The 21925-nt window shown below is 40.4% G+C and overlaps 1 protein-coding gene across 2 annotated transcripts in view; it reads right to left on the reverse strand.

Moving 5' to 3' along the window:
* The window catches only part of SPTBN2 (spectrin beta, non-erythrocytic 2), a 311949-nt gene that overhangs the window by 52567 nt on the left and 237457 nt on the right, over positions 1-21925 (reverse strand). For both annotated transcript variants that reach the window (XM_089658019.1, XM_089658020.1), the window contains 10 exons: positions 21575-21762; positions 16177-16294; positions 15907-16065; positions 15371-15673; positions 15117-15270; positions 14153-15023; positions 12054-12191; positions 9990-10746; positions 291-493; positions 61-151 (listed from right to left, as the gene is read on the reverse strand). In XM_089658019.1, the coding sequence (XP_089514145.1) occupies positions 61-151; positions 291-493; positions 9990-10746; positions 12054-12191; positions 14153-15023; positions 15117-15270; positions 15371-15673; positions 15907-16065; positions 16177-16294; positions 21575-21762 (2982 nt within the window). The remainder of the gene's footprint in view (positions 1-60; positions 152-290; positions 494-9989; positions 10747-12053; positions 12192-14152; positions 15024-15116; positions 15271-15370; positions 15674-15906; positions 16066-16176; positions 16295-21574; positions 21763-21925) is intronic.

Consider the following 21925-nt stretch of genomic DNA (forward strand, 5'->3'; position numbering starts at 1 on the left):
CATTTCCAGGTTCAGTAAAAACCTTCATCACATAAATACATTTTACGATAAAATACTAACTTCTTGACAGTCCTGGAGAAAATGCTGAAGGTCACGATTATCTTTTAGGCGAGTTAAAACTTCAGCAGCTGTTGCTCTGTTTTTCTTGTGTCTAGGAAAAACACAATCTTATAAAAATTTACAAAAACAAAAAAATATCCAGACCACCATATTATATTTTGAGAAATGCCTCCATCGTAATGTCAACAAATTTAAAATGTGAAAGAGAAATACTGGAAAGGCAGTCCTACCTTTTATCAATAGACGTGACCTTCTCCTGGATCTTCTCAGAGTTGACGTTCTGCTCTTGGATGAGTTTCTTCCCTGACTCTACCAGCCCTCTGATCTTTTCATCATTTGCATCCATGGTGGTCATGAAGTCCTCATGACGTTTTATTGCAGCTTCAGCTGCCTCAAGGGTTGTTGGCATTTCTATGTGGGATAGCACATATTCCTAAAATATACAAGTTGTAGATGTGCAAAATCAATACAGACTCATTCATTAAGCTAAAATAGTATGTCGGATACAGAACTTTGTGCATCAGTGGATGTATTATAGATTTCATTGCATTTTTACAATGATTTAACTAATTGTCATTCATACATAGTCTACCTCAGTGCTATTGGGGATTTCAGAGGCGAAAAACATGTATGTGCACTGTAATCATTATCAAGATAAAGGGAGGCAAACATAAATGAAAGATCTCGTAAGTTGGTCATTGATTAGTAATATTTTTCATTGGACACACACAGCCCAACTCAGGAGTGAGACTGCATAAGCACCCCCACAGGAAGTGGCTTGTTCAGTTGGTGCATGAAGAAGAGGAGGAGGAGCCATGAGTGCTGGCAGGAGACCCCAGAATAGGTGGTTTGTGGATGCTCTGTGAAATGCCATTGCACAGAGCGGGCAGTAAAAACCAGTTAATATTAGGGAAAAAAAAAAAAACATGAGCCTTTACAACTCCTTTAAAACTCTAACCCAAGCTAGGTCTACGACTAGACCCAGATAATCCAAGCAATGAGTCGATTCTGGTGCTGGTTTCTAAAGGTTCTGGGGGAGCCAGCACACCTTATTTGTCTGGCACTGAAGACCAGGTTGTCCCTGCCTGCAAGTTCTAGATGGTCAGGGCTACAATGTCCATCGCAACCCACGCTGACTGTCCCCCTACAGGATGTTGTCTCAGTATTCCACAATAGGAACGCCACAAGAGCGCATTAAGGCTGGTTAATTGAAGACCCATAGTGCAGGAGAAATGCATAGGACTTACAGCAAAGCTTTCACTGATGTGCTAAAAAAAATTAAAAAAAAAAATATGGAGATATACAGGTATGCGTCCTTGATGTCCACAGAGACCAAAAAGTCTTCCTGAAGTGATAGATTTGAGGCAGAACTTGTGGGCCTGAATGAACATGGACATTTAAGATCTTGGACAGGGGGATGTCCACATTTGGTTTGGGAACTGAACAGGTTGGAGTAGAAACTGCTGAAACAGTTCTGCCACAGAAACTGGGGCAAGGATTTCCTGCTCCAGAAGGTCCACTAAGGTTGCACGGAGATCTGCTAATCTGTGTGGTGACATAAGCAGGTTAGAAGTAATCAACCAGGTAGGGGGCTGGGGCAACACACTAAGCTTGCAGTCCTGGGGAGCCACCTCCTGCAACCAAGTATCTGTGATGCTGGCTGTTCAAGTGTCCACAATGGCTAGCAGATGTGTTCTCATTTTGGTTTGGGGGCGGGGAGAAATGGTAAGGGCACACCCAGTTAAATTAAGAAGATTTATCTGAGGGTTTGGGGGGACTGGACATCAGCCTTGGTTTGAGGTTTGAGGCCATGAAGTAAGGAAAATGACTTTTCCTCAAAGAAAAATAATGAAGGCATGAGTACTAAATACTCGATCACCAAGGGATTAACGGACAGGCATCATATCACTTCTAATAGCCTTAGAGTAGTCAGCTTGGGTTTGACAGTTTGCATTGCAGGACCTGACAGAACAGAGCTTTAGAAAGTCACTGGGGTCCTTAAGGACAGGAGAATCCTCCACTGGAATGGTAAATGCTTTGTTAAGACAGGAGGCTGCCCAATCCACATAGGTGGTAACCTACTTTTATCAAAATCCTCTTCAAAAAAGGTACAAAGCTGAGCAACACTTAGGTGTTACAAACCAGTGGTGTATTATCCATGTGTACAAGGTGTTCATTGCACATGGGCCCTGAAGGAGGGGGTCTGCTGTGCCCTGTCACAGACCACAATGAATGATATGCAATTCCCATTATGGCTGCAGGGCTGGGACAAGGGGAATGCTGAAGGGGCACCTTGCACGGTGCACTTGCCATCTGTCCTCTATTATCCAATTACTTTATCCCGTCTATAGCCTGTGACTGTACTGGGATGTCCCTAGAGCTCCTCTAGTGTCCTGTACTGGCCTCATTCTGCCTTTCCCGCTGTACCAGCCACCTGTACCTGGATCTCTGCAAAAGGCGAGAGCCTGGGCACGTCACAGAGCACGAGAGGATCCTACAGGAGATAGCATGCATGGCCACAAGCCACAGTGTGTGTGGAGCCCATCCTGCGGTGAGGATGTGCGGGGCGGGGTGTCAGATGCTCAGATCTCCTCCATTGTCCCCTCTGTGCCACTCTGATATGATGGTCCTGGTGATACTGGCTGTTGTATATCAGTGGGGGGGGGTCCTCTGGCCTAGTGTCAGGTCACTGCTGGGACTTTTAGTCCTGAACACTGCTGCTGATAATACAGAAGGCACAGTGTTGTCTCCAGAATTATAATTGATCAGCAGATGTCACAGGAGGGGGCTGAGGTTGTGCTAAAACATATTATTGTAAGCTCTGTGCTCCACCCAGGGTGACAGGAACATCCACCACACTGGAAGGTGTCTGCCCATCCCCCCCACACAAGCTAGGAGCCTCATCACTCAGCTGTTGTAGCTGTACCAGTGTGGGGTGGCTGGTGGATGGGAAGCGGAGGATGGGAAGCGGAGGATGGGAGGCGGGGCGGGGCAGAGGAAGGGCAGGGGGCTAGCAGTACCAGCATCGGGTAGCAAAATGCACCTTCTCTTATGAAGACAAAAATCCTTGCAGCGGCCATTCGCATTGCTACTGGAGGAGAGCATTCTGCCTTCTCCTCCGTCCAGCAGCCATCTGATGTAGATGGGATATATTGGGCTGGGGCGACAGCCAGGGGCAGACTGGATCAAGGGACAGTCTCCCCTCTGGGCTGCTCTGATGCCACAGCAGGGCCATCTTTATTGTCTGCAGGGCCCAAACTGCTGACAGTTTGTGTGAAGGAAGACTGACATGTGACAGCGGGAACCTCAGCAGTAGGTATCCAGAGCCGCACAGATTGCCCAGCTGAGTAGGAGGTGGATAGGATTGTTGCTTCCTCTAATACACTGCGCGGCTTGAACAGACAGTTGTTCCACCACCACCTTTCAGCCAATCAGCATTTGTGCCTGTGTACAAATATTTATATTGCCCTAACTGTACAATCAGCATTTGGCACTATGCTGTAACCTACCCCCCTTCCCCAGCACATCACATATGACTCAAGACAGGGCCATAGTGGGCTGGATCAGAAGAGGCGGGAGTCAGGACTCTTTCCTGTACTTTATTTAGCAGTAAGCAGCTGAAGCACATTTGTATTTGCTTTTTATTAGCTGTAGACTGCTGAAAGGCCGAATTTTAAAAATGGCTACTTAGCGGCTCCTGGGAGTTCTTGCAGAGCCGATTGTACAGTTAGGTATATATATATATATATATTTATTTTATTTTTTTTATTTCTTTTGACAAGCACAATTTTAGGGTTTTTCAGGTATTTACCAAAATATAGTCGAGCTATAGTTGTATAATGGATATGGGCTGAAAGTGCACACTCTCAGGTTTAATTTGATGGTATGTACATCCAAACTGGAGGAAGGGTTTAGGAATTACAGCTCTAAAGGAGTAGCCACCCCCAACCCTTTTTCAAGGGACCAAAAGTAATTGGACAATTGAATCAAAAGCTGTTTCATGGCCAGGTGAGGGCTACTCCGTTATTTCTTCATCAATTAAGCAGGTAAAAGGTCTGGAGTTGATTCTAAGTGTGGTATTTGCATTTGGAATATATTGCTGTGAACCTACATCATGTGTTCAAAGGAGCTGTCCATGCAAGTGAAAAACAGGCCATTGTAAGGTTTCAAAAATGAAACAAATCCATCAGAGAGATAGCAGCAACATTAGGAGTGGCCAAATCAACAGTTTGGTACATTCTGAGAAAAGAAGAACGTATTGGTGTGCTCAGCAACATAAAAAGGCATGGACGTCCACGGAAGACAACAGTGGTGGATGATCGCAGGATCTTCTCTATGGTAAAGAAAAACACATTCACAACATCCAGACAAGTGGAGGACACTCTTCAGGAGGTGTCAAAGTCTACAATCAAGAGAAGACTCCACGAGAGCAAATACAGAGGGTTCCCCACAAGGTGCAAACCATTTATAAGCCTGAAGAATAGAAAAGCCAGATTAGGCTTTGCCAAAATACATCTAAAAAAGCCAGACCAGTTCTGGAAAAGCATTCTTGGACAGATAAAACTAAGATTAATCGGCGGGAATGATGAAAAAAAATAAAAAAAAGTTTGGAGAAGGCTTGAAACAGCTCATGATCCAAAGCGCACAACATCATCTGTAAAACATGGTGTAAGCAGTGTGATGGCATGGGCATGTGCGGCTTCCAGTGGCACTGGATCATTGATGATGTGACAGAAGCAGCCGGATGAATTCTGCACTCTTTAGAGATATACTGTCAGCCCAAATTCAGCCAAAGGCAGCAAATTTGATTGGACGGTGCTTCACAGTACAGATGGGGACAATGATCCAAAACACACTGCAAAAGCAACCCAGGAGCTTTTGAAGGGAAATAAGTGGAATATTCTTCAATGGCCGAGTCAACCTGATCTCAACCCAATTGAGCATGCATTTCACTTGCTGAAGGCAAAACTAAAAAGGCAGAAAGACCCACAAAGAACAACTGAATACAACTGCAGATTTTGAGCCTGACAAAGCATCAGAAAGGAGGAAACCCAGTCTTTGGTAATGTCCATGGGTTTTAGACTTCAGGCAGTCATTGCCAGTAAAACATTTTCAACAAAATCTTAAAAAATAAAACTTTTATGATTATATTCATTTATCCAATTACATTTGAGCCACGGAAAATGGAGGGACTGTGTAAAAAATGGTTGCAGTTCCTAAAATTTGTACTTAATATTTATGTTCAACCCCTTGAATTAAAGCTGAAAGTCTGCACTTCAAATTCATTTGGATCATTTCATTTTAATTAATTCTGGTGGCATACAGAGCCAAAAGTATAACAATTGTACCTGTGTCCAAATATATATGAACCCAACTGTATATTCTAAATGGTTTGCATACAAGGGACAGTTTCACTATATGGGGATGACATATATTCGATCATCTCCTGTAGTATGTCTGCAGTCTCTGACCATCTCCTGTAGTATGTCTGCAGTCTCTGACCATCTCCTGTAGTATGTCTGCAGTCTCTGACCATCTCCTGTAGTATGTCTGCAGTCTCTGACCATCTCCTGTAGTATGTCTGCAGTCTCTGACCATCTCCTGTAGTATGTCTGCAGTCTCTGACCATCTCCTGTAGTATGTCTGCAGTCTCTGACCATCTCCTGTAGTATGTCTGCAGTCTCTGACCATCTCCTGTAGTATGTCTGCAGTCTCTGACCATCTACTGTAGTATGTCTGCAGTCTCTGACCATCTACTGTAGTATGTCTGCAGTCTCTGACCATCTCCTGTAGTATGTCTGCAGTCTCTGACCATCTCCTGTAGTATGTCTGCAGTCTCTGACCATCTCCTGTAGTATGTCTGCAGTCTCTGACCATCTCCTGTAGTATGTCTGCAGTCTCTGACCATCTCCTGTAGTATGTCTGCAGTCTCTGACCATCTCTGTAGTATGTCTGCAGTCTCTGGCCATCTCCTGTAGTATGTCTGCAGTCTCAAATTATGTCCCGTAGTACGTCTGCAGTCTCAAATTATGTCACATAGTACGTCTGCAGTCTCAAATTATGTCACATAGTACGTCTGCAGTCTCAAATTATGTCACATAGTACGTCTGCAGTCTCAAATTATGTCACATAGTACGTCTGCAGTCTCAAATTATGTCCCGTAGTACATCTAGCGTTAAATATGCACAACCCTTTAGTGTGTCAGGAGCTACAGTTGAGGCCGCCCAAATTCCATCAGTTGGCCATACTGGGATGCAGTCCCAAAAAAGCTATACTGTATTTCCACAATATAAAATGGAGTATACGAGAGTCAGATCAAGCCCTTTGTGGCTTAAAGTGGACCTTTCACTACAAAGGCCTCTTTCATATGGGCTCATTCACACCATGTGTTTTAATACCACCTTGGACACATCTCCCTGGCCCGTTACACACTCCTCTACTGCACATATCCACTGTCACACTATTCGCACTCATTTCCTGAACATACCTTCAATAGTCAATGGCTTGTTGAATGCACAGCAAAAAAAAAAAAAAAAAAAAAGAAGTGTCCCTGGAACTTTTTTAAATGTAGGCAGCTATGCACTTGCTGGGTGTTCTAATTTTTAGAACGGTCTTCCATTCCCTGACACTGCTCCCTCTCCCCTGCCAGGCTCAGTGTGGAAGTTTTTGTTTGCCTAATCTGCCAGCTACCTGTAGCCAGTGAGAGGAAGCGGGGAATGCATATAACCCCACAGCGTGGTTATGTATACAACACTTTCCCTCACTAGCTACCAGCAGCTGGCAGGTGAGGCAAACAAAAACTTCCACACTGTTCCTGGCCATATGGGGTGGCACATACTACCCACAGCCATACACTCTGCACTCCTCTCCCTGCACATACTACCAACCACAAAACTGTTCGCACTATACATTCCCTATTTAACATTAGCACATTCTGCACTGTATAAATCATCTCAGACTCTATTTAACCACAACCCCTTTAAGCCACATCCTATATTTAGTGCAATTTAAACCACACCCACTTTTCGCCGCATTGTTATTTTTCTCAATGCCTAGGGCCCACATTTGATCTTGCACACAGGCCTGCTAACTTCATGATCCGTCCCTGGTAATTTTTCCAGCCTACAGAAAAGACAACTAAAAAACAGCGGGTGCACCAAAGGGTCCTGGCAGCCAAGACTGGGGACAGCACAGTTAGGCACTTTGGCTGCTCTGGAGTTCTAAAGTGGTGCATATTGCATCAAAAGAGCCAAAATAGTCAGTTTCAGTTTGGGAGTAATGGCAGAAGACATATGCCTTGCCTAAAAAAAGGCCCAGGATAATAGTTCAAAAGTGCAAGAACTTTGTAGTACCTAAAAGTATCGGTTTTATTCAAATGGATTCCCATGGAGCCCCATGAATCCTAAGGATTCAAGGCCTGCATACCAGGCCTTGTGATATCTTATAGTCTAGCATGTGAAGAATAAAAGACGGGGGTGAGAATAATCTAGAGTCTCCATGGGCAGTAAAGGCTCTGGCACTGACTGTCACATGTCACAAGGCAGGGCTTATTACAAGAAGGGACACAACTTAAAGCCATGGTGCAGCCTTGGCCTAGGATCCAAGGGGCCACAGAACTAATTTTCAAAACCAAAACAGGTATCTGATTTACAAGGTACCTGCAACTCAGCACTCCAACTTCTCTACTTCTTAGGTCATCTCAAATACACTTTCATTTGGGATAATGACATTTATTATCATCAAAATACGATAAGTATAAAGAGCTTAGCCAATGTAGTAACCACCTTCAGTAAAAACCCAATTGTCCAGCACAAGTGAGTGGCAGGAAAGTAATCACCTTTGACCGTTTTTTTTTTTTTGACCCACACGTATCAAGCTGGGTCTAATAAAGCTTAACATTCCCATCTCTGTCATCTGTTCCTTCTAATAAATAGTGCTTTCACTTCAGTGTTTCCACATCTTCCACAAATATCTTAATCTCAAATCATGTACATCCCCCAAAAAATAAAAAATCATATGGTGCAATACTTTTGAAATTACCATGAAAAATTGCTATATTGTACTCGCATGTGTATGTGACAATCAAGTGTGAAAATCACCAGTGATACACGACTCCTCACCCCTCCTGCTTATCTACCTACCAAACATCCACTTCATGATACTCCCCTGGTACAATTCACTCCAAATTCAAATTCTCTTCCCCAGAAACTCTCAGTATCACTCGAAAAGGAATATAGCTAAAATAGTGTAGTCAAAAAACAAAGAAACACTCAAGGTCAGTTCCCTCTTCCACTACTATACACACACTAAAATCCCAGGTGCTGGCTCTGTCCACAGCACACTCCAATATACAAACAAACATCCAATGGCCGCACACAGAGTAAAATCACCTTTATTTCTTCTTATAGCATATACCACAAATATGACAGGGATACACAACTCCAGCGTTTCACACTCCAGTAGAGCTTAGTCGTAGCTCCATGAAACACGTTAGCTGGAGTCCTGTATCCGTCATATTTGTGGAATATGTTATAAGAAATAAAGGAGCTTTTAGGGGATGGGCGGCCATCGGATGTTTGTTTGTATATTAAAATAGTGTAGTATCACAGATAATGTACACTAAATAAATTGTGCTCACATTAAACCGTGCCCCATACAGAGAAAAAGTTGTGAATCCATCAGTATGTGATACCATACACCACCCCATGTGCATAAAACTCCTCACCAGACTCCACACTCCTTCGGTCCCTTTACTGCACAGATTTCAAATGGATGAAGGATATATAGGACACAAATATGAATTACCATAAAACTGCTCACATAGGAGAAGAAATGCAAGTTTCTAATACTGAAGATGGCGGAATGGGTACTTCCAGTTCCATGCTCAGCATCTGACATCACTGCCTCACATATTTCATCCGTAGACTTTTTCAAAGAATTCTTTGATAAAGTCTACGAATGAAAAACATGTCAGGAAGTGATGTCAGATGCTGACCCTGGAACTGCCTATTCCACCATCTTTAATATTGGAAGCATGCATCTCTTTAAGTGAGCACTTTTTTGTGGTAAATAAAGCATTTTTTTATTGGGGATTTCTGCACTATGAGCTTCTTATATCCTTTTATGTCTTAATGTCCTATATATCCTTAATCCACTTGATGTACAATAAGGGGAACGAAGGAGTAACATCTAAGAGAAGTATCAGATGCTATTACCCAACCTTGTGCCTTAGGGGCGGAGTCTGGTAAGGAGCTTTGTGCACATGGGGTGGTGTAAGGTGGCATGTATTGATGGATTCACAACTTTTTCACCACATGGGGCACGGTTTAATGTTAGCACAATTTATTTAGTGTACATTAGTTGTGGTGATGCTACACTAAATTTAGCCATTTTTTTTTCAAGCAATACTGAGAAGAGGATTGTGGGGAGGAGAACTTAAATTTGGAGTGAAACAATATGCCTTCTAAAGTGGATGTTTGGAAAGTAGATAAGCTGGAGGGGAGAAAATTCACTGGTAATGTTCCTGCTTAATTGTCACACGTGAGCACAATATAGTAATTCTTTATGGTAATTTCAAAATTACTGCACTAAATGAATTTTTTAATTCTTGGGAGAGGTGTTCCACAAAGATTTTTGTGGAATGTGGAAACACGGAAGTGAAAGCACCATTGGAAAAGACACAGAGATGGGGGTGTTGTGAAGCTTTATTGTACCCATTTTGATACATGTGGGTCAGAAAATCCGGTAAGAGTCTGGGCAAGTAAGTGGCAGGAGAGTACTCACTTTTGACCGTTAACATATTCCTTCAGTGCTGAACAGTTGGATTTTTGTTGAACTTTGATACACCAGAGGTGTCTTGTTCAGCTTATGAGGGTTGGTATAGGGAGCACTCGAGTGCTGGTGGACATTTGAATTTGTAACCACCTTACCTGGTTATTTAGGAAGCCCTCCACCTGTTTAGTATCTCTAAGGAACACTTGGAAGCTGTAGCCTTGAGACAGCAGCTCATGTCTGTTTTCCCACATTTGACTCAGCTCATTCCAGCCAGTGTCTAGAGCCTTAAGCCGCTGTTGCAGAAACATATATTGGGCATCAGTTTGACCACGAGTTACTTCTTCACCAACATCTCTGATCCTCTTGTAGTCTGCTCCATAACGTTCAACTTCATTCTTTATGCTTTCATGCTGTGCAAGCAGGCGTTCTGCCTCAACCAAGTCTGCTGGGACATCCTCAGATGCTACGGCAGTCTGAGCTCGAGACAGCCAACTCTGGAAGTCATCCAAATCACGCAAAAATCCTTGCAACTTGCTTGCTTCCCCTAAGGTTTCTTCTCTCCTTTTCATGGTGTCCTTTAACTCATCCCAAGTCTCATCTATCTCAGATAAACGACCAGTAATAGCGGAGGCTCTCTGTGGGTGTTCTGAACCAAGCTTATCAGCTTCTGAACGAAGGTCCCCAACTTTTCCTTGTATGGCTTCCAGATCACGTTCCATACCAGTGAGTTTGCGTTGAAGAGCAGTAACTCCTGCCAAGTCATTTCCCAGGCTCTGTGTAGACTCTATGACTTTCGTCTTTTCTCTCATCCAGCATACTGTCTCATTACACTCCAAGTGATAATTTTGGATTTCTAGAGCAGAATCAAGGGCATTCCTCTTCTGACCAACCAGTTGGCGGAACTGATTCCAACTGCAAGCAACAAAAAGGGATTAATGTGAAAAGGGATTACATTTCAAAAACATATTTTTAAATTAGTTAAAAAAAAACATATTTCAAGTTAGATGTGTCTATTGTGCTGCTGTGTCCTCATTTTGCAAAAATGTCCCACCACCGCCACAATCTTACTTTATGGAGGGGATTAACAGAACTAAGCAAGCTGTCAAGACTGCCCGATGCCCACCCTTTCATGTCCAGTTTCGCCATTACTACAGCTTATATGACTTGAATAAGCCTTTCAATCAACTGCTCTTCCTCCATTCATAGACTTTTTTTTTTTCAATTTTCTTTTACAGAAGTTGTATTACTGGCTTCTATGAATTGAGGTACTGGGTGGAAAAGCCAGGCATAGTCGGGTACTCTTGATTAGCGCCTGTCACAGATCCATTAAATCTATTAACCAACTCTAGCCACAACAGAAGATTATGGAAGCGGGGGGGGGAGGGTGCATCTGAGAAAGAAGATTCCTGCTAAAAGCACACACCAGTCATGTAAATGTAATTGGGGCGCCTCTACAGGTCACTTTTGCAATAAAGCCCAGAGCCATTATATAAGAATTATAAAAAGTAAAACAAGCTCAAAGCTGCTTCTGCAGCCATGTGTTTGCTGTAACCTGTTCAATCTTTTGATGCACCAGACCCATCCAAAGAGGTGAACTAGGTAAAGCGGAAATTCACGCTTTCAAATAGCACTGATTATTTTAAATCCTTATGCTGCTAGCATTAGTGAATAGGTAGGAAGGTATATTATATTTACTTGTTTTCAATTTTTTGTTTGTACATTTCTTCAGTTACTGCCTGGTTACCAGGCCTAAGCAAATGTCAGAGTCTTCAGGAGGGGAGGAGTGGAGTAGGGGTTCTCTCAACTTTGTACACCCTCCTGCCTGCATGCCTGACGTAAGGGCAGACAGATTCCTGGAAGTAAATGCTACATGAGTCATCTGCCCTTACTCAAGATGGCCAACGCAAGAAATGCTAGCGGGTGTTTTTTAAAGTGATTTCTCAGTAAAATAAAGCATGGGGACATGGAGGGATGGGTAAGATGGTTTGAGTGTTAAGGTTAAACAGCTCTTTTGGTTTGTGGTGTTCAGATGCAGCGTACAGTAGTTCCGCTTTAACTGATCTAAAAGGAGCAAATAAGAGTTTGAAGAAGCAGATCACTTTAGCCATAATGCGAGGGGGATCATTTGTTTGATAACCATACATTCTCGAAGCATAATTCCTAATCCTGGTGATGGCAAACATCATGGGGAAGAAAAAACAAAAAACACACCCCCTTACCGAGCATTTAGCTGATTTTGCAGGTCTCGAATACTCTCTTCATTTCTGTGGTCAGTGCTGAGAAGCTGCACAGCCACTTCATTTACAGATGCTATCCTGGATGCCAGGTTGTTCATTTCTGCTTCTAGTGTCTCAAACCTTCATATAAAAACAGGGGAATAAATAATGAGTAAAAAACACCAAAATTATAAAAACACACCAAAAAAAAAATGTAGTGCCAATGGACTGACACAAGGCTAATGTGGTTCCTAGATTTTAAAAAGTGATCAAACTCTTTGCCAAGAAACTACAGTCCCTTAGCCATTTTCTGTCTAAATCTCTAAATCCCCTCTAGTCCCAGAGATTTTTTCCCTCCTATTTTGGTGATGTCTCAGTTTCACACATTATAGGTTTTGATCTCTATCCTAATGTAATATACATAATTTTTTGGGATAGATAGGGCTTTAATATGGAAACATTTCCTGACACAAATATTAATCTCTTAGTGGAATAGTACTAGTAACGAGAAAAATGCATTTTCTGCTTCACAATGCAACATGGAATTTGTACATCAACACTTACCACAAGATATAATTAAATTCTGCTGAATAAAATTACAGTATATATCACATAAGTGTGACTTATGTAATGAAGCCGTATGGTAAAAGTTCAGTAGTGAATGCAAGTGTTTTACTTTGGAACATTTCCTCTTCCAATGCTACATATTGCTTTTTCGTAACCCCCCCCCCCCCTTTCTCTTGAGCTAGGGAGCAGCATTTTAAAACATTTTAGATACAGCTGAAGAAAAATAGCCCCAAAGTACTATATAATAATACTGCCACCACCATTCTTCACTGTGGGTATTTTTTTTTTTTTTTTAGTAATGAGAAGTGTTGATTTTGCACCAAACATACTTTTTTGGAATTATAGTCAAGATCTTGTTTCATCAGACCATACCACATTTCCCCACATGCATTTAGCTGACTTGATGTAGGTTTTGCCAAAATGTGGTTGGGCTTATTTTTTTTTTACTAAGGAAAGGCTTCTGTCTTGTTACCCTACCGCAGAGCTCAGACATATGGAGAATATGGGAGATTGTTACTGTATGTAGTACACAACCAAGGACTTGCCAGAAATTCCTGCAGCTCCTTTAATGTTGCTGCAGACCTCGCAGACCAGTTATCTTTTTTTTTTTTTAATCTATCAATATTGGAGGAATAATACAGTGCAATATTTTCTCCACTTATTGATGACCGTCTTCACTGTGTCCCATAGTATATCCAATTGCCTTGGAAACCTTTTGTACCTTCTCCTAACTGATACCTTCCAATAAGGAGACCTCTGAGGTTTTGTAAGCTTTTTGCAGACTATCACTTTTGTTAAGAGGCGAACATTATATGAGTTTAATCAGTGACTTTCAGTGATCGCAGGTGTGTAGACTACTATCAGTTTGAATGCGACTGGTTATTTCTGAACACAGCTGCATCCCGAATTATAAGAGTGTGTGTACACCTATGCAACCACATTTTTTTTTTTTCACCACTAGTTTCAGTTTGCTTTTAACTGAATTACACAGATTATGGGTCACATTCAGTGCCAGTTAACATTGATGAGGTGTGAATCTGATGTGGTATCACAGTACAATTTCTGCTGTGGCAGGTGCAAACTGAACGCAATTTCTGAGGGGACTGGGAATAGCAGGAGATGAAAATCGCTTCACACCCGCACTAAATTCACACAGGACTCTTAGACCAGATCAAATTCGCGCCGCATATACGTGAACAGCCTGCACTGGAAATAATGCTTTTGTAGATTACATGAGAATCTATGCTTTTCGGATCGCATCTGAACTGCATAGAATTTGCATCGTTGTGAACTGGCACTAAAAAGGTGGGAGAAAATTCTTAAGTGATTTATCTTGGTCTAATTTTTTTTACTTCTCAAAAACCAGACAAATTTCACAGTGGTATCTAGACATTTTATACCCACTGTATATGCGTTAAAGACACATGCCATTTCTCACCCTATCCCTGAAGATTAAAATAAGCAGCATATAATTTAAATTGTTATACAAGAGTTCAAGGTAGTCCACATAACTAAAATGCACAAAAATGAATTACCTTTGCTGGACTACTTCAAGGTCCTCCAGTTTTTCTGGAATCTCCAAACCATTGAGCCACTGCTCTTTCTCATCAATCCAGAGAATACATGCATCAGCCTCACTGAACATTTTATGAAGAGCCAGGGAATCTTGCAATGCTTGCTTACGGTGGGCAGCTAGGGTTACCAGCTCTTCATATCGCTGTTCCAAAGCAGGGAGTCTTCCATCAACTTCAGGAGATTGGGAGTAAGCCGGTGGCAGACAACGAGCTTGTTCATGCAAGGTGTCAATAGCTGGTCGATGGTTGAGTATCTCTTCCTCAACATCCTTATGTTTCTTAACTAGTGTCTGTGTGGAGTACTCATCATGGCCCACATCATTTGTGGAAACCAGGCGCAAGGTATCCAAAATCCAAACTTCAGCATCATTGGCATCAGCTTGGAACTGATAATAACTGTAGGCTTCTCTCAGTCTACGTTCCCTATCTTCAGCCAGAGCTTCAAGCTCTTTCCATTGACCTCTAACATCTGCTATCTTTTCTTCAATCTCACCTGCTCCGAAGTGACCTTCTGCAATCAATTTTTCACCCTCAGCTACTGTTAGGCACAAAGGTCCATAGCGTCCACTCATTTCATCACGGAAAGCATTATGTTTGCTTAGGAGTCTCAGTGAGCTGGTCAGGTCCTTTCCATGGTCATCAGAAAGCAGAAGTCGACTTTGTTCCCGTATCCAGGCCTCCTCCTCACCCATATCCCAGAAAAATTTCCAAAGTCGGCGGGACTCTTCCAATTTTAACCTCCGTGCTGCAGAAAGTTCACATAATTCTGCATAGCGCTGTTCCAAAAGTTGGACTCTCTTTCTCACTAGTTCTGGATCACACGGTTTGTAACCTAAAATAAAATGGCAAAATACAACTTTGCACTGAATCTCACGGTCATAAACAAATTCAACTGTATTAGATTATATTGCCAATTCAGCTATACCTTCATCATCTGCCATAAACTTCTGAGCAACTGTCCTAACAGATTTCACACGTTCTGCTTGCACAGAAATATCAGCCTCCACTAGATTATGAGTTTGGAGTAAATCTTCCACCCCATGAAGGTGTTTGCCATAATCTTCAGACTGCAGACGACCCTGAATGGAGAGCACCATTAGCAGGCTCCAAAATGCACCACACACACACACCTATTCAGTAAGAGAGAAACATTTAAAAGGTTTCAATCTCATTCCTTACCTTCATATCATCTGTCCAGTCCATGAGATACAATAAATCCTGAAACATCCTCTGTAACTCTAGGTTCATTAGAAGCCTCTGACGTCTGGCTGCTACCAGTTCCTTTAAGTAATCCCATAACCGTGATACGTTGCATTTGCGAGCCAAAATCCTTCGAATGTCATGATAATTCTCTGCTTCTAATTCATCCGCAACTGCATTTACAGCTTGAACCCGCTCACTATATGCAATGATGTCTGTCTCAATAGCTTCATGCTTTCGCACTGCAGCTTCAACTGCAGCCAAGTCTAAGCCAAAGTTATCCTATCAGATATGAAAGGAAAAAAAAAAAAAAAAAGTCTTTCCAGAGTTGTAATCTAAGCATTGTGACTGCTATAACAGAAAAACACACACACACACAAAGTCAACTCAAAAGCTCAAAATTAGTTTAAAAAAAGTAAAAAGGGATAGTTCATTAGTTACCATAACAGTTTTAAAAAGATACCCTTGGCAGAGGACTGCTACTATATAATAAAATATATACCCAGTTCAAGTACCTGTGAGACAAGACGCTGGTTTTCACTGAGCCAGGTTTCTCTCATTGCTGCTTTACGGTCAAATCTAGCTGCCAATTGCTCTAACTTTTCCTGGCGAATCAGTTCATTGCGCAGAGCAAGCTCTCTTTCATGCTCTGCTTTCTCCAGGCGTTCCCAAGACTAAAAGAAAAAGAAAAAAAAAATATAACAATTAAGGTTTTTTTTTTGTTTGTTTTTTTAAATACAGCAAATAATTCACAAACTTTAAAAATTTTGCTGATCATTAAATACCTTGTTTATATCCGATATAAGTTTTCCTTCTCGTGGTGTATATACTTTTTGATTATTTGCCCTCATTTTGCTCTGGATGGTAAAAAGAAGAACTTCTAAATTCCCTTTCTCTGTAAACCTAAACAAACCAGCAAGAACTGTACATTAGAATATATAATTTAATCATTCAAGAGCACAAAAAAAGAAAAAGGGGTCAGCTAACTTAATAATGATCCTTGTTATTGCAAATATTCTTGGAAGTGTTGATTCTTTTAAGTTTTTTGGGGTTTGTTTTTTAGCGTCCCTGCTAAGAAAATTTAACCCTCTGTTTGACCTGGGGAACACTGTCACTGTGAGATGTAAGATGAAACCTAACTTTCAGAATTGTCAAACAGTGTGGAGCACTACTGCATTACCCCGCAAGACAGGAAAAAAAAAAGATCTTAGCAGGATGCAGGCAGCAAAAAACATGATAGGAATGTTAGTCATTCCCTACTGTATCCAAAATGGATGAAAAAGAGTTTAGGCTTTACAAACACTTTAATTACAAAATAAAAAATCAATAAAATATATGCTAATCAACTCCGTATTCTACATAAACTGGTAAAACATAGCCAGCTGCACATTTTGGGATAGGCACATGTGACAAAGGCTTACAGAAGTCCAGTCAAAACCTAAAACCCAAGCTTTGTGTAATACCATTGCATGGAGCAGATACATATAACATGTACAAAAAAAAAAATAAAAAAACAGCCTTTACAAAAGGTTTAAGCTTAGTTCTGTTTTTGTTAAAGTGGAGGTCCAGTCAAAACCTAACTCCTACAAAAGGTTGCTTATTGTTAAAACCAGCAATTTATACCTGCCATCTAGCTGTAATTTTTGTCTGCCAAAAACTGAAAAACACTTTCAAATTAATATATGGAATTATGAGAGGTACAAAATAATGACCAGTAAGGAAACTTTAACTTGGCAATGTGTGCACAGTCATCACTATAAGAATTTCATGATAACTTGCAAAAGTTACACCAAAGAATCAGAACCCCCAATGCATAGTTTTTCTGATCAATTGAAGTTGCATAGAGTTAGCTGTCTGGATGCTTTCTCCAAGGATTTTGATTAGATCTAAGCTGCCCGGCCTTATTTACAGCACATGTAGCTTTAACCTTGAGAGTCTATTCACACTACACTTGTGCCAATGTCAGTGCGTTGAGTTTTGGCAATTTGCTTAAGTGCGGGAGGTTTGGTAATATGCTTTATTTAAAGCAGTAAACTAGCATCAAGTTTATCAGTAAAAAAAAAAAAAAAAGATAAAAATCTGCGTTACTGGTTAGTATTTTGCAAAATACATGCACAAAGCACCTCCTCTCCTCCCTTGCATAGTATAGTATAGTATTTGTTTGCCATACTGAGAGCTAGAAGAAATGTCATGTGTGTATAGACGTATAAATGTGCACATCATTTGGGCCACACTAGTGTTTTTTGTATAACAGCATTCTGCCAGAAGGTCCAGCATTCACAAAATCAGTACAGTGTGCAAGATGTTGATGTTAATGTGTGTTTGCTAAACATATTTTCCACCAAAACGCTGTTGTAACAAGTTTCACAATTCTAAAGTCCCGTACACACAAGAATATCAGACGAATTATCAGGTTTTTTTTTTTCTGCATGCTGGTTTCCATATCGAAAATGAAGAGGGTACTAAACTTACAAAATGTATTGTACAAAAGAAAAAAAGTTTCCAAAGTGATGTCATGTATTGTATTTTACTGTACTGACTAAACAAAAATTGTACGATCTAGTATCGTACAAGAAAAATGTTTGCGCTTGTCCCTGTGGATATTGTCGCAAGAACTGTCGTGATCAGCTCTAGAAAGCTGTGTACTAAAGATCAGATTATCGGACGGTCGTCCTCGTAAAAAAATTTCGTACAATTTTCTTATCATGTGTACAGTCCTCAAGGCTGATTGCACACAGATTGAAGACTTTACAGATGTTTATACTCCAGATCCTGTTGACGAAAACATCCTAAATAAAATGTTCCATAAAAACCTTGCGAAACCAAGCAAAAAAAAAAAAAAAAAAAAAAAAAAAAAAAAAAAAAAAAGAGCATAAAAAAGGTTCATATGCAAGCATAAAATTCTTTACTGTCAATATTCCAATATATGTGCATAAATTACTGCACTCAAAACATAACATTTTCTATTTGTTTTAGGGCTCTGTACTCATCCCTCCATTACTGATCTTTAAGCAGTTGTGTGTGTATGGTTCTATAGACAACAATGCATCTATGCAGTAAAAAAAAAACGTGTTTTTTTTTTTTACTCCTGTGTGCAAGAGATCAACACATTACAGCACAATAAAGTAGTCTGACCTGTAGAAGTCTACATAGGCTGTAACTCCAAAGAAAATCTGGCAATCTTATGGGGTAACCTAACCTTAAGTTTGTGCTCACAAGGACAGTTAGGAATGGACAGTGGTTTTATATGTGTCAAAAAGCACAGGTGTATGCCTCTGGAAAGCCTATACCAGTGTTGGAGAACCTGTGGCACGCGTGCCACAGCGCATTAGCCAAATTGCCCCCGCGGCTAAGCATCGGATAACAGTGCACATAGGGGCCTTGGAAAGGAGTAGCAGCACCAGGAGATGACGCCACGAGCTGCGACTCGTCCGAGCTTTCGCATGGCTGGTCAGTGTGCTGCCAAGGATATATATATTGGACTGAGTTTTAATACATTCATTTTTATTAACACAAGATTTTAGATTGTGCTGGTGGTCAGTGGAACTTTGAGCCCTTGTGCTGGTGGTCAGTGAAAGATCTGTTATTGTGTTTTTCTTTTAAGCCAAAAGATGTTAAAGTATGGGTTGGTTTTTCTAAACGAAAACCTCATTATTCAGGTTTAATTGCAGTGTTGGAACGTTGCAATAAATAAGTTTTGGGTTGCAGTTTGGGCACTCCATCTCTAAAAGGTTTGCCATCACTGGCCTATACAAATTAATTGGTGGACAGCGGTCACGAGTCCACATGTAACATGGAATGATAACACTGTTCAACAGGTAAAAAGTTTTGGGCATAAAATTAGCTAATCTTACATAATTTTGGGGTGCTGAAAACGAAAATGACCCTAAAAAATGTTGATTGGCTCTAGTTTCCATGATATATTCACCCATCTAATGACGTAAGCCATTCAAAATTATGGTGCAACTTCAGCTGCATATTGCGCAATTGATACTGGTGACCAATAGAAAATTGCATGTATACTGAGATGATGCAATATTAGCGTTTAATTGCATCACTTCACTGCATAAAAGCTGCAGTATCTGTAGCTGATTGTAGTTAGACAGCGTCTTTACATTTCGTTTTATGCTTATATAGGCTACTCAGTAATGCCTCGAACTTGTGTGAATAAAGCAGATAATTTCTGCTATATCTGCGGTGAAATAACTTTTATCTCACAAAAAAGGAGGATAACAGGAATGATTAAGAAAGCCTACAACTTGTATATTGGCTGCAAGATAGGAGACCAGGACAAGAGCTGGGCACCACATATATGCTGCAATTCTTGTGGGACGGCACTGGAGCAATGGTTGAATGGAAAAAAGGCATCTATGCCTTTCGCTGTGCCAATGATTTGGAGAGAGCCAACAGATCATGTTAGTAATTGTTACTTTTGTATGGTGCCTCCAATTGTAAAAGGGCTAAATAAGAAGAAAAAGTTAACTGTGCACTATCCAAATATTCCATCGGCAATACGTCCAGTTCCTCATGGAGAGGGGCTACCAATTCCTAAAGCACCAGAATCCTTCATGGTTGAGTCAAGTGAGGAAGAACCTGAAGCGTGTAGTCACGTGCAGTTGTAAGAGATAGCCCTTTCCTCGAATACAAGAGAAAAGCCAAGAGAAGCAAAACCGACACAAACTGAAGACAAAACTAGTGAGAATCCTAAGTGTTAAAATGATTCAACTTAGCTTATGGCTATAATTTTTCTTGGTAATCCTATGCAATATATTATGCCATTTAGGCTTTGTTATGTAGTCAATATCACTTGCTTTATATTTGTGGAAAGACATCTATCTATATAATTATTGTGCATTATGTAGTCATTACGCCTATAGTAGAAAACTTTCAGTTTACAGAAAAACTAGAGCCAATTGACAAATTTCATTGTTATATTTGAACTCAGAATGTGAAATTCATTAAGAAATGGATCCTTTTGTTTCCAAAACTGGCAAAAAATAAAAATTTGTTGAACAGTGTAACCTGTGTTTAGGATCAGAGGACTGCCATTGGATGTTGCATCCAGGGTTAGTCTGTCCATAACTGCAGGATCCTATTTGTGCGTAAACTGGAACGTATATTTAGAAAATAATTTTAAAGAGTATACACTTAGATCTCTTGCTTTCAATATTTTCTATCCCAGTACAAATGGAAAATGTACATTTTGAAAATCTTTTGTTTTCCAAGACAACAGAATTAAAAAAACAAAAAAACAAACACACACAATATACTGTAGGTGCAGATAAAACTTCAAAAAGAACCACATTTGGATTTTAACACCTCCTGAAAATGCTTAAGCAAAAAGCCAGTCAAGACCTAGAAAAACTTGGAAAGAGTTGCAAAAAGCAGAACACTTAATAAAGAGAAGATTACAGTAATAAGGAAATGCTTTTGTTATCTTCAGGAGAGGTTTGGCACAATGGAGCATGCAGGATTATGAACAGATGGATATACATAGGACAGCTCATTTAAACACAGGTAGGATATTGATTCAGGCAGAAATCCAAATATATAGAGGAAAATAAATCCCCCCTTCACTAGTACCCAAGAAACTTGTTCAAATATGAAATCTGTTTGGCTTTTCATGTAGTTCAAGAGCCATCTGGGCATTTTTACAAGATTTTTTGACATACTAGAACAGCTGGCTAATTTTTCTTACGTGCTTTAAAACAATCATTTGAATCCTAAATGTTTATTTCTTGTTATATGTATTTTACATACTAGATAACCACAAACAATAGGCACATGTAATAATGCAAAAATCTTTAAAAATTTACAGAATTGTAATATACAAGATATTTGCCACCAATTCATTGTAAATGTTAATTGTCTTGGCACAAAGATGGCTTGAACTGATGAAAAGGTACAGAAATGTAACATTCAAGGATGGTCACTATAGCTTACTGCCCTGTCAAGTCTGTGTGCCTTCACGAGTTAGCATTTTATATTAACCATTTTATACCAAAATCATAAATTAACATTGCCAGCTTATGTTGAATACTGTTCCACCATGGCCGCAACTAATTTTATTAGAAGATAAGGCAGCTCGTTAACTAGTCAATAGCATGTAACAGTCAACATGGTCTTTTACTGTCTATTTTGAATAGCCAACTTCAAAGTCTGGACTTAAAGAGAAGGACTCACTTAGGAGGCTTTTCTACTGTTCGGTAGGTGTTAAAGGCTTGCAGCTGGTTTTGAACACCACTCAAAGAATTGGCCAACTTCCGGTCATTGAGTGTAATAATCATCTGCTCAATCCATTGCAGGAGCTCAGATGCTAGGTGCTCATAGTTCTCAATTAGCTTATCTGCTTCAATGGCATGATCCAGTACCTGTGAAAACATAGTTCACCGTTATGGGTTACCACACATTTCATCAACTAATTACAACAAAATTTTAATGTTTTAAATAGACATGTCAAAAATGCAAAGGTGGTCATCCTCCATACACCTATAGCTGTGTATTGCATTGGTAAAGAAATCTGTGATTAAACAC

Source organism: Staurois parvus, unplaced genomic scaffold (assembly GCF_062004578.1).
Source record: "Staurois parvus isolate SC_StPar_1 unplaced genomic scaffold, SC_StPar_1.0 ptg001051l, whole genome shotgun sequence".
Lineage (NCBI taxonomy): Eukaryota > Metazoa > Chordata > Amphibia > Anura > Ranidae > Staurois > Staurois parvus.